This window comes from Cariama cristata, unplaced genomic scaffold (genome assembly GCF_000690535.1).
Source record: "Cariama cristata isolate BGI_N322 unplaced genomic scaffold, ASM69053v1 scaffold9589, whole genome shotgun sequence".
In the NCBI taxonomy this organism is placed as follows: Eukaryota; Metazoa; Chordata; class Aves; order Cariamiformes; family Cariamidae; genus Cariama; species Cariama cristata.
This window is the reverse complement of record NW_009637510.1, coordinates 3,543-17,111: the sequence shown is the minus strand read 5'-3', so window position 1 is coordinate 17,111 and position 13,569 is coordinate 3,543. Positions and strand designations below refer to the sequence as shown.

The window sequence follows — 13,569 nt, the reverse complement described above, 5'->3', positions numbered from 1 at the left end:
GGGGCTGCAGGGCACAGCCCGGCCGGGCTCTGGGATCTCTCTCCCCCGGAGCCGCGGGGAAGTCTTTCAACCCAGGGACGGACCGAAGGCAAAGCGACAAAATAAACACATCTCCCGGGCGGGAACGCAGCTCACCTTCCCCCACCCTCGCGAAATACCTCAAACTCATACCTCTAACTAGGATCCTCCTGCAATAGTCCGGATCAGCCGAACTAGATTTACTTTTATTACAATCTTCCGTAGCTGCAGAGGCAGAAAAAGTCCCTTGCTGATCCTTCAAAAAAGAAGTAGAAATATTTCCTTCAGACCCTTTGCTTTCCTTGCCCTCTTTATGTCCGTTCTTCGAGACCCGGTTAGCTTCAGTCTCTGAACTGCATCTAACGTCCATTTTGTCTTGTTTCCCAAACATGTAGTGCAATAAAAGCAAACCAAAACAAAACAAAACAAAAACAACCAAAAAAAATATATAGAAGAGTAGAAGAAGAAGAAGAAGACGAAGTCTATGCTGGATATTGCACGGCTTAGGGTCAAATCGGTGGGGATCTGGAAAGCACCTTGAGTAAGGAAGATCGGGTTTTATTCCACTGGAAAAGCAGCGGCTTCCTCAGTCCCAGCGTCCTAATGTGACTGTCCAGCTTCCCAGAGCGCCCAGTGATCAGGTACTCAACAGTACAACTCTAAAATGATTTAATGTCTGCCTTATTACAGAGACATGTAGTTGTTAGACACACAGAGGGACGCGCACTCGCTGTTTCAATTGATTACGGGTAATTTTGCAGCCTCCACATTTAGGTTACCTCATGAATACACTAAATTGTTTGGATAATATATCAGATCGTAATGGATGGTTTGTGTGCTTGTCCCCAATCAAGTAGAGTTTAGCCAGTGAATAAACTGAAATGATTGGTCTTGCTTTCAGGAAACACACAATCAAAAGACTGAGACTTCCAGAAAAAAAAAAAAAAAAAAAAAAAAAAGGAGAGAGAGGAAAAAAAGGGGGGGAGAGGGAAAAAAAAAAAAAACTTTTGACAAGATTCACCCTGAATTGTTAGCACCATTAGCAGCCATTATTAACTTTCTTCAGTATGCCTTTGACCTCCCGATTATATAGTGGCTTTCTCCAAAGCACGCCAAATAAATCTGAATAAAGCTGCTGGGAAGGGCTGGAAAAATGCAGTTGTAGGGGGGTGGAAAAAAAAAAAAAAAAGCCCCCTGAATTCTAAACAAACAAACAGATCCCCAGCACGCACACACACGAAAAGTTCTTCCTTCAAGCAGATCTCTCCACGGAAGCAGGTTATCTTGGCCAGCAGAAATCCTCGTTAACACATCTCCCCACAGACAGCCATCTTAAACTCCTACCTCTCCTTATTTCAGTCCCGATACTTGCTTTTTGTGCTTCTCCCTCTGTGTGTGTGTATGTGTGCGTGCATGTGTGTGTGCTAATTCTGCACCTTCGCAAACACTGAACCTATTCGCGGAGCCTGCTCATTGAAAAAAAAAAAAAAAAAAGGAGGAAAAAAAAAAAAGCCAGCTTTGTGTGCAGTGGATCCAGGAGGGGGGGAGAAAGGGAGAGGGGGGGGAAGAGGGAGAGAGGGAGGGAGGGAGAGAGGGAGAGAGAGATAGCCCGTGAAAAATCTCAACTGCGTGATCCACTAAAGGAGAAAAAAAGTTTTACTCTAGCTATTTCATTGTCTCTGCTACAATATCTTTGAGAACCGCAACAGCCAGTAATCCAATAAGACCGTTGATTAGGCTACAATGATTCAATTCAAGCAAATGGCCTTGTGCAAAGAGCATGCTCCAGTCCTTCTTGTCACCTTGCAGGGCAGAAGCCCTCTTCATGCTGCTCTCCTTATTCATTCCTTTATGGGAAATGTAGAGCAAAAGGAGTGAAAGATGGCAATTATCTAATTGGACTATTAACAAACAATTCTCTGAGTGTGGCTGTCTGGCAGTGGTTCTTGGGTGAGGTGAAAGGCCACATGTTGCACTGGCCCCATTCACAAAGAGTTTAGGGGCCTGAGAGGGAGAGAAAGAATTTTCCCTGAGAATTTTTCACACAAACGCTGGAGTATCCATCAGGCGTGCTCCTCTCCGCCTCGTCCTCCGCCTGCCTGGGAATTTTACCCACCTGAAGCAGGATGGGCGAGCAGTGCCTTTTTCTGCAGGCGATATCAGCGGGTAAAAGCAGAACAAGCTGCCCTTGCCAGGGCTGCTCAGCCCCAAGGGTCTCATCCTGCTCCTGCTGGAGGAATAACAGTCCTCGCCCCATGGGACCCAGTCTTTGTCCAAGGTGGTGTAACGGAGTGAAGGATCCAGTACAGGGGCCTAACTGTCATAAATAGGAAATTCAGGGGAGAGAAGAAAAGAAGAGGGGGAAAAACGTGGAGAAAGGAAGGGAAGAGAAAATAATAGAAAGAAGAAAAGAAAAGAAAAGAAAAGAAAAGAAAAGAAAAGAAAAGAAAAGAAAAGAAAAGAAAAGAAAAGAAAAGAAAAGAAAAGAAAAGAAAAGAAAAGAAAAGAAAAGAAAAGAAAAGAAAAGAAAAGAAAAGAAAAGAAAAGAAAAGAAAAGAAAAGAAAAGAAAAGAAAAGAAAAGAAAAGAAAAGAAAAGAAAAGAAAAGAAAAGAAAAGAAAAGAAAAGAAAAGAAAAGAAAAGAAAAGAAAAGAAAAGAAAAGAAAAGAAAAGAAAAGAAAAGAAAAGAAAAGAAAAGAAAAGAAAAGAAAAGAAAAGAAAAGAAAAGAAAAGAAAAGAAAAGAAAAGAAAAGAAAAGAAAAGAAAAGAAAAGAAAAGAAAAGAAAAGAAAAGAAAAGAAAAGAAAAGAAAAGAAAAGAAAAGAAAAGAAAAGAAAAGAAAAGAAAAGAAAAGAAAAGAAAAGAAAAGAAAAGAAAAAGAAAAGAGAAAAGAAGGAAAAGCAAAAGGAAAAGGAAAAGGAAAAGCAAAAGCAAAAGCAAAAGAAAAAGAAAAAGGCAGCAGTTCTTAGATACATTTTAATGAGTTTTCTTTAGTGGAAATCTTAAACCTTGGTCATTTTTCCACAAATCACAGCATAGTTTATTTTTATTACCATTGTCTGAAAAGTCAGATTGAGATTGAGGAAGTACCCCTAGGATTTTCATCAAGCCCTATCATTTCAACTATATTTATACATACAACCAGACGTAGAGCACCCTTATTATGGACCAGGTTTTATTTTTCCTTACAACCAATGCATCTCAGCAATCTCTGGTGCTCTGTTGTTATTAGTTACTACTTGTATGGCAGTCACACCCAGGGGCCCCAAATAAATCACAGCCCCATTGTGCAAGGCTTCATGTAGATATGTAGAGAGGATGGAATGAGTTCCTTTCCTCCATGAATTCGCAACGCTGTGCAAAGGCCTGTTGCTTGAAGAGATGCTCATGAAACAGTACATTTAAGAGAGATTTGGTCCTTTCAGGGGAGGTGCAACAAGTGGATGCTGATTAGTGAGAACATTTTTCATGTAGCTGAAGTACAGGTTTGTGTTTAGCAGGTGAGCTTTGTTGTGTGATAGATGTAAACGTACACATGTGTATGTATGCATAGGCAAGGTAGTATCAACAGTCCTGGCTCGACATGTTTGTTGAACGCTAAATAAAACAAAGTTCTATTTAAAATATTTTTTACATAACAGATATTTTTTAGACAGAATAGGCATAATGATTCCCATAAAAGGTCTCCTGTGAAATACAGAGAGCAATTATAATTATATTAGCACAGGTGTGTGGGAGTATGTATGACATTTCCCCTCCTGTTTTTCGTTATGCTAATGTCTAGGCATAGGCCATAATAATAAACTTGGAGGTATTGAACTCATTTACACTGTTTGAGGCAGAATATCTGGAGATTAAATATTATATTTGTGTGATAATCTGGGTTGTTTTTTTTTGTTTTGGTTTGGTTTGGTTTTTTCCGACAAGGACCTGAGCCAAAGCTCAATAAAGGCCAGGGGAATTTTGTTCTACGTGTGTAATATTTTAACAAATGCATTGCAAATCCCTTTTTGTCCACGGAAGTCAGTGCTATAAAAAGGCTTTCCCCGATTAAATCAGTTAAATTTGCTTTCACACATTATGAACATAGTACTGTCGAAGATCTGGATATTCAAATAATTAGTCTAATCCTGCAGCAAACCTGTAGTGAGCAGACAAGTCTATCCACACACAGCTCAGTTACTTTAACTGAGGTCGACTCTTCTGCAACAAATAGCAAAGTCCAGAACAGCAGTGGGAAATTCAAATTTTTAACATTTATAAAGTCAACATTCTCATTAGTCAAACTGTCACTAAACTTCCTTTCACCTATTCTCATTCATTCTTTTTCTCCAATAGACTTAAAGCATTCTTGAATATTATGTTCTTTCAGGACATAGTAAGTCCCATTTTTACTGTCGTAACTCCAGGGATCTCTGTAGCTTCAGCACACTTACATCTACACTTGTGTGCCACTGGATAAGCAGACTGTGGGTTACCGCTTTTCCCTTCGAGCAGTGCTTAAAGATGACTTAGCACACTATATAGGTACTCTCTGGCTGTACTTTCCAATGTAGACTATCTTGTTGCTTTTCAAATCCAGTTTTATTAGTTCGTATTAGTGTGTAGAAGACCGAAAAATTTCCTTCTTATTGACTGCCACTGTTTATATTATTTTTTTCGCTATTTGATGGGTAGGAAAGATACCCATTATTGCTACTACTTCCTAAACTCTTCTTTGTCAAGGAAATATTTCTGTCCTAAATTCTCTTTAAGGCTTACATGCCAAGCTGGTTATCGCAGTCTGAGCATGGTGCTGGATTGCTATTGAGCTTCAGTGCATACACTTGAAGTTAAAAGATTCATCAAAAGGATTCTGTGTTTAATTCACTTAATTTACTATATAACATGGATTCCTGTCCAAATAATATTCCTTATGAGTAGAAGCTTTTGTCCACTTGGAGAGTCCTTTACTAGCTCTACATTGCAGAGACATCTTAATAGACTTTCTCTTTGGTGGATGTTTTACAGGTCTCTGCCAAAGAGGAAAACCGAGCCAGCCCAGTGCTTACAGACAGGTAGGTTAAAGTCTCTAACAACCCTCTCTGCTGTCTGCCACAGGCACCCATCGCTGCCTAGCCGGGGCGAACGTAAGAAAAGGAGTAAAGGCTTCCCAGTACCCTCCCAGCCCTGAGCTAAAAAGGCACGGCTCAGAGATCTTCTGACTCAGAAGACTTATGTCTGTGTTTAATAGCCCTAAGTAGATTTTTCTTCCATTAATTTGCCTAATTATTTTGAGTCAGATTATTTGCTTTTGAATTTACAGATGCATTTGGCCAGCAGCTGCTAGGCACATTTTTTAAATACTTGTTTAGCACAGGGAATATGAACTGGTACCTTGGGGCTGAATATCTTCCTGGTTATTTCTAATTAACATAGAATATGGTAGTTACTTATAATGATACATAACGTGGAAATGTCAAGGAGTTGCTACAAAGAGGTCCTACTACACATCCAGTGTCCTTGGTCACTGTTAGAGGCAAATGGAGGAGAAACAGAAAACCTCATTTTTATGTGCAAAGATGCTACATTTCTCTTGGACAGGATGTTTCTGTCCAGTGCGAGTGGCACTCCGTGAGCGGCGAAGAAGATGATCATGAAGACAGGAGGTTCACTAGAAGTTTCTTCTTTCATACAGGTCTCGGTGCTGTGCTAATCACCAGCAACTTTATGTACCTCCTTGAAATAACGTGCACAACATAATTAACAACTCTGTTGCTCTTGCAATTGTTCACTGCTAGGGAGGAAATTGCCATACAATTTAAGATGAACTCTGGAAATTTCAGCATATACATACTACTGGGTATTCGGGGGACATTTGAGAGGCACATGCTAAGCCCTTAGTTGAAGATGGTAATTTGTTCTAGTGGGAATTGGCTCCATCTCCTGCAAGTGAGCCTAGAAAACGGTTCTCTTCCCACAGAAGTGAGCAGTATCCTTGAAGAACAGGACCATGTCTTTATCTGGAAGCTTTACACATCTTCATAAGTCTATGAAGAAAAGGACTGAAGTCTTTGACTCAGTTCAGCTTTCTGTGTGAAGATAAGGCTGTCATGTTTGTGGTAGTCTACATGGCTAGAAACTACTAATTCCACTTCCCACGGACTGATGCCCAGGTACATTTATGTTGTTCAATGGCATATGGGTCCCTGCATCATGATATAAAAAACATCACATGGAGTGTTTTATGGGAAGTTAAATGTCACAGGCTCACAGGAACTCTAACAGGTACAACAGCAAGACAAAGACAGTTTCTCTCTGTCTTATAGGTGGGTAACGCCATCATACATCGATATGAAATAGGGATGTCGCTCCGTTTCCAAATAGGCTCCATCAGCTCTGATACAGGTGTTTTGTCCTTTATGCCAGTGCTCTACCTATTCCTCTTCAAGCAAGGAGTCTGCAAGACAACTGTTTAAAATAAATGAGTCTATCCAGACATCTCTTTAAAATAAAGTATCAGATCAAGATAATAAATCTTAATCCTTGTGGCTATTACATTCCCAGGCTTGGCTATACTCCTACTTACTAGCCTGATGCAGAATACAGAACTAGCTGCTTCTTAATTTTCCTGCATACTTTGCCGGTAATTGCAGTATTGTCTCTTCCAGATACTAAACTGAGCATATTGGCAGGACTCAGCAGTGCTGTTCTGGAGGCCAGTAATAATGAGCATGGGTATCACACGTATATCATGATTAATCACGTTGTGGTCATTATGAGCTTCCCCTTACAGTTATCAATCTGGACAGTAGATTAATACAAAGCTTCATTGCCTGTATCATGCCCTTGGCATATGCGAGCCATCTGAACAATGGTGAGACATGATTCTTTTCATGAGGGAAAACTGTGAATTAAGAGGAAATACTGTCTGTTCTCTGACAGCAGATTGAGAGCCTTTGGTTTCAGCCTCAGCTGTGTCACCGACTCCAGCCGTAACCACCAGCACCTGAACCCTCAAACTCCCTTTGCCTTCATTTCATCCTCTCCTGACAGGAGTATCAGCTTTACCGACTCTGCTTGAGCACTCGTGAGTATTTACCGCCTCAAAAGCAGTTAGCCCATGAGCCTTTACTATCCGTGCTAAAGCTCTTGCAATCCTACTCATCCCCATAGTCAATACAAGCAAGCTTGAAGGTTTAAACAGTGCAAGAGAAGTTTGCAAAGGTGACATGTTCAGAGTAGCAGATGAGATCTGTATTCTTTTCAGTACTGGGAGTTCCAACATTGAAGACCTATGCATCGAAAGCAAAAAAAAAAACAAACCACAAAACCTGAAAAAAGTCAGATTTTGGGTTAAAATTATGCAGTTCTTTTGTTTTGAAAGCTTAAGTCAGATCAGATTGAACACAAAGCATGTCTCAAATACTCATAATGATGGTCTCAAGGAGCCAGGGGAAGGCTGTACAGGACAGTCTTGCTCAGCTGAGTCTGTTCCTTAGGTAGCACCTAGTAACTAGAACGATGTGAGAGATCAGAAGCTGCCCCTTCACCCTAGAGTGAGATAAACTCTGCCATCATCCCAAGGCTGGTGTAGTATGGTAGCCAGTAGACTTGGTGAAAATCTTCTTGAAGTTGTATCTTTTGCTGTTTTTGTTGCTGGTTTTACGTTATTATCAAGTACTGCTCCCATGTGGAAATGGGAAATGTCAATGGAAGCCACAAGTACAAACCATAAACAAAATCAAATCTGTCTGGGGAAGGTCTGTCTACCTGGGTGCTTTGGTTACAACCAACAAACAAGAGGCTAAATAGGAAATTCTTGAACTATAGGTCTTGAAGGTTAACTCATACCGTAAAGAGAAATGTGGCCACATTTACAGGAAGTTTTTGGACTGAATGAGTAGCTTGAATACTGGCAGGATTTAGTTACCTGAAATAAAGTAGTATTTCAGGTGGACACCTGAAGCAATGGTTCTATATACTTCCTAACACTTTGTCATGGAAAACAAAGGTAGGCAAAAAATCAGGGAAGTTTGGTTTGTTAAAACTTGTCGGAGATTGTCGGTCAGTTTAGGGTGACTTCAATTTATGGTGAATACTTTACGGTGAATACTTTACGGTGAATACTTTACCTGATGGATTTAAACACACTGGGAAGCTGAGCATCACGATGGCACACAACTCTGAACATGGCTAAATGCAAGGTAATGCAAATCATCAGTGATTAGCTGTATAGCTCGAATAATCTGAAAAGCCCTGAATTTCCAGGAATCTCTGAGGAAAAAGAACCTGCACCAGGAGTCATCAGTGTCTGATTTACCTCAATCTACAGCAGCAGCTAAAAAACAGAAAAAGATTATTTGGATTTGTTAAACAGAGATAGAGCAGAATGCCAAAAAACCGTCACGATAACACAGGATTATGCCATAAATCCACATTAACTCTGTGTTCATTCTTTTTATCTTCTCCTCTCATGAGGTGTATAGCAGAATCCAAAAATGTTCGACAAACAAGAACAAAAATAATTACAGAGCTGCTAGGATTAATACATGAGAGATGGCAAAGTCTAGAATTATTTTGCTGAGAAGGAGAAGATGAAAGTGGAGCTGATTGCGGAAGTCAAAATTCTCAAGCACATAGTGTTGGACTTTATTTTATTACATGAGAACAAACATCAGGTTAAATTAAAAAGCAGTAAATTTAGAATGAAAAGTAAAGGCCCAGGCACATGTCTCATCACCTACGGGAGTTGCTATTGCAGGAGGTTACTGAGGCAAACACTTTGGCTTGATTTTAAAGTGAATTGGACATTGTTAGGATTGCCTTATCACACAAGGTTGAAAACAGCAATCAGCATGATTAAATCTTACACTCTGGGCTGGACACTGATCACATGAAGGAGTGATGTAGAAGCAGAGCGCATTAGTTTGGGGTTTAGTTTGTTCTTCCTTGAGGTATTAAGAGTAGGATATTCTGTAATATGTCAGAAAGACTGATGGCATTGGGCAGGAAAAAACTAGAGTAGTACTTTTCAGATAGCAGTTAATATTAATACTTATTATAATGTAACTTGTGCCTCCGGTAAGAAAAAAACAAGAGTGTGATCAGTGGAAGAGACAAGCCATTTGTCATAACCACATCGTAGCACAGGTAGGAAAGCATTTAGTGAAACCATTTTGTCTTGGGTGTCCCTTCCGTCGGAAAGCACATTTTAGCTCGAGCTTCAGCATTAGTAGGAAAGGCAAAAGCGTACGGATTATTGGCTCCAAAATATGTTTCTACCAAGCAAATGGACTCTTCACCACTAGTTTTGAGCAAAGTTGGGAATTTGAAGGTGGAAAGCTACAAGATATACCTAATATACCGTGAGGCTAAGGGAACAAGCCATCTTCTGCTGGTACATTACCCAAAAGGTGGCGGACAGCTCAGCAAGTGGTGTTCTGTAAAGCCAAGTCTGTTGAAGTCTGGAGCACTGGCAGATGCTTTGGGACTGTGCTTCGTGTTCCTGCAGAGCACAGACAAGGACAAAGAGGAGAAGAGCAAGAAGAAGAAGAATTATTTTGTATTGGTGGATTCCAGCAGATTCCTTTGACAAAGATATCTACAAAATTTGGAACCCAAACTCCTTGAGCACCTTTATGGAATTCCACCTCCAGGTGCAAAAGAAGGATGATTTAGTATGTTTTCTAGTTCCTAGAAGGAAATAATCTATGATGTAAGAGAATAAGTGTGTTCTGGAGTCTGGATCCATGCCGGCTGAATTCTAACATTCACTTTTGCATGAAAGGAGTAATGCTGGGCCCGTAGTAATTACACTGTCAGGAAGAAATAATTTGGGCAGAAATATGGCAATAGTAGTATTTTCACCATATCACTCAATTTCCTATTAATGGATATAAAGGGGCTTATACATTGTTATTGTTTTGCTTTTTAATTTATATAAGAGAGATACAAATCTCAAATAAAAGTATGTTTCTAAAAACTGGGATATTCCTAGGATATTGTTTGGCTATTTCTTTTGCTAGGGTGTTCTTATCACCCAATAACACAAGAAAAATGAAGTTATATTAATAATACCTGTTTGTGCTCCTGATGGATTAGATGCTGTGCAAAAAGACTGAGTATGCTTTTAGACAATTACAACCTGAACAAGACTACTTGGACATAAGAAGAAATATTGTTTATTTTATTTTCACAGGGGGAAGAAAATGTTTTATTTTCTTTTATAGACGGAAAAAAAGAAACACAGAGAATGCTATGTTTTCCCAGTGGTGCCAGAGGCACTGAGTGAGATCCTCAGGGCAGTGCTCTAGCTGCCCATCCACCAAGAACAGAAAAAAGATATTCAGGAAACAGAGGGGTTATTCAGCAGGGAAGGTGAAAAATTGCCAAAGCCCCATCACTGAGTTCTAAGATGTAGAAATGCTGTTCCCCACTCCCTGCCTTTTAATATGGCATGTACAACATCCATATGATGTCTAGCTGTGAAGGACAAATGTTTTGCATATTTTTAAATGGCATCTTCTTGAAGCGCTTACTCATATCCCCACATGCCAGGTAAGAGAAGTAGAGGTCCAGCCATAGCAACCTTTTTCAGTTCAGTAGGATGGACAGCACTGAAGACCAATTCTCAGCTCTTCCACGGAGACACGATGCTACTGATGTTATTAAAACTTCTCTTGATCTAGACTCCTTCCAGATTAAGGTCAAGTCCAATGACTGCTCAGTTATCAATCTACTGCCTGATTAGTATGAAACTGTTTCACACATTTTTTTTGTCTTAGTTCTGTCTTTTTGTCTGTTACACCTTCATTTCTCCCTAATGAAGAGCAGAATTGGACCTTTCAGTGTCTGTGTACTTTTATCATGGGAACTAATTCACCGTTGTGTTGGCAGCACTCCTACTACTTTCAATGGGAATTATGTACTTTGAATGAAGGAGAATGAGGCCATAACTGTTTAAGGATTACGCTATTAAGACAGCACAATGTGTTTTATCTTTATATGAAGAGTCAAAACCGCTTTGCGGAGAAAAGGGATAATAGACTGTACTTCACAGAGTTGTTTGGAGTGGTGCTCTGATTCAGAAGGAAAAGGACAAATGACTGTACAGATGTGAAGGAAATAGCAAAAAAGCTGGATCTTCAAGGCAATAAAGCAGCCAGCAAGTTTCCTGACAGAACAGACGTGGCAAAGGGGAAACGGCAAGATGAGCTACTGAAAAGAGCTAAATGTCAACTGGACAGAAATAAAAAGATGTTGTAGAACTTCAGGCTGGAGTAACCCCTCAGTCCTACTCCTGCCAAACACAGGCCAGCACTTAGCCTTGACTGAAGAACCACAGGTCAGTGTCCATCTACATGTAACATATTTTCTCCCTGTTATCTTATGAGTCCATCTGCCTGTGTCATCTCAAGACATGAGGTGCGTTGGGGAGATGCTGCAGGATGCAGCCACGCACAAAACGAGCCACCGCAGCATCCTGCCAGCACTGGCTGGGGGGTAGAGCAGGAGGCAGGGTAAGATGGGCAGCACAGAGCCATGCTGTCCCATTTTTTTCCCGTACAGTCTTTCCAGTTAAGGAAGAGCACCACCTACTTGCCCAAATTTGTTGATAATGTCTTATTGACAGGTTGCTGTTGAGTTAGGCTGCAAGCCTGAGTGCAATGATCGGTCACTCGCTGTGGGAAGGCTGCTCCGTGTGAATAACTGCTTCCTTATCAGCCGGAGTATCAGCTGTTGCGCTGCATGGCAATGGTCCTTTCAGGCAAATGAATGCCACATCTGGATTTCTTTTCATTTCATTATGTTCATAACCTTTGTATACCTCCCTGCCATCTGCTTCCTTTTTAACGGGATCCATCCAGTTGCTTCCAATCTGACAGGAATAAAAGGGACATGTGCTGGCATTGCAGCCATTTCCAAGCCCACAGCTTGTGCAGCGGGATGTGAACCCACATCCAGGTAGCTCTGGTCCTTCCAGGTAGCTCTGGCCCTACCAGCAGTACGGCAGACACAGCACCCTGCCTGGCCTGGGCTCAGGGGCCTCAGGAGCTGCAGAGAAAAACCGTAGCGGTGCCGACTTTGCCGTATCTGACTACCGGCTATGGGTCTCCATAAGCTGCAGTCACTGAAGTAGCTGAAATATAGATGAGCCCAAAGGCTGTCTCTTCCTCTAGGAGGAAATCTCCGGAGGACCTGGAAACATGGCATGTGCTGCATCTCTCTGCCTACCTTCCAGCCCACTGCCTCCCAGGCATTTCGTAGCTGCTCTGCACGGCTGGGTGCTAACACTTTTGCTTTGGCGGGTGCTTTTCAGAGATGTCTGAAACCCTGCCTGTAGCAGGGCAGGTGGGCCATGCATAGCAGGCAGTGCGGATCCTGCCAAAGGAGTTTTTAAAGCAGATGAATTGTCCAAACAAGACAGTCCGAACCAAATGCATGTCATAGAAAGGACCGTACAGATGATTGTCTTAAACACCAACCTCTCGTTGCCTCTGTTAGGAAGCTCAGCTTGCTTGCTTTAGTTCACCGGGATGATTTTGCTGCTGCACCTTCATCTGGAGCTCAGTCATCCAGGGTAGCAGGGCTAATTCCCAGAAATGCTAAGAAATGTTTGCATAAAGTTGCTGTTTGATTAATTTGATCCCTAGGGCATGCGGAAAACTCAGAAACATATTTTGCCCAAGTAGATTTGCAATCAATAATCTCTTCCAGTTTTTATTTTTCCATAACAGCAGCTTTCAGCATTTTCTATTATCAAATCCCTGTCCAAGCATTTACTAGGCAACTGCAGTGAGGTAAGGGAAATGTTAATGGTCTTCTTTTTTTGCAGAGGTGAGATGGAGTACGACAGGTGAAGTGACTTCCCTAAAGTGGGATATCGAACTTGTGGCCGTGGAGTGGGCGCTTACAGGGCTTTGCGCCTTAATTCCATGTTTGCAGCACTTCTGCTCTGAAGGCCCAAGTAAAACAAGTCAAACAATATAGACTCATAACATTTGAGATAACTCATCTGAATCATTCAAAAATATATTTTAAGTGTTAGGATTTCCTTTTCACCCTCCTTTTTTAAAATCATATTTTTAGATAACATCCAGCAAGAATCCTCTTCTGCTATATACAAAATTTAAAGTCTGCTATTGAAATGAAATGCAGAGAAAACATTCAAAGAGTTCCAATACAGAAAAGCACTTAAGTATGTGTTTATCTTTAAACGAGTCTGGAGCCCCATTGACTTTGACAGGACTACTCATATGCTTAAAGATAAGCCTGCTTTTGTTGGATTATGGCCCTGAGGATGTAAGTGCTGGGGGAATCATTTTCATGCTCTCCAGAAAGGGCTTTAAATCACTTTTGTTTAAGGAGAGCTAACTGGTTGGACGTAAACATACCTAACAAACCAATAGATCAAGATTAACTTTTATGCTGAGCCACTTGACATCTCTAGAAATTACTTACTGGTGAAGTTTGGTTCTTAAAGAAAATAACGATCCAATTATTTTTTAAATGAAATAGAGCTGTAGGAAAACCTTGACGCCTCCACATGGGAATTTTGTTTAAAAAAAAAA

General features: G+C 40.8%; 1 protein-coding gene across 1 annotated transcript; it reads right to left on the bottom strand.

Moving 5' to 3' along the window:
• Positions 1–171: 171 nt before the first annotated feature.
• VAX1 (ventral anterior homeobox 1) lies at positions 172–409 on the bottom strand (the record flags this gene model as incomplete). Its single annotated transcript, XM_009708364.1, has 1 exon — positions 172–409. A coding segment is annotated over exon 1 (238 nt), but the record flags the coding sequence as incomplete, so codon positions are not given.
• Positions 410–13,569: the final 13,160 nt, after the last annotated feature.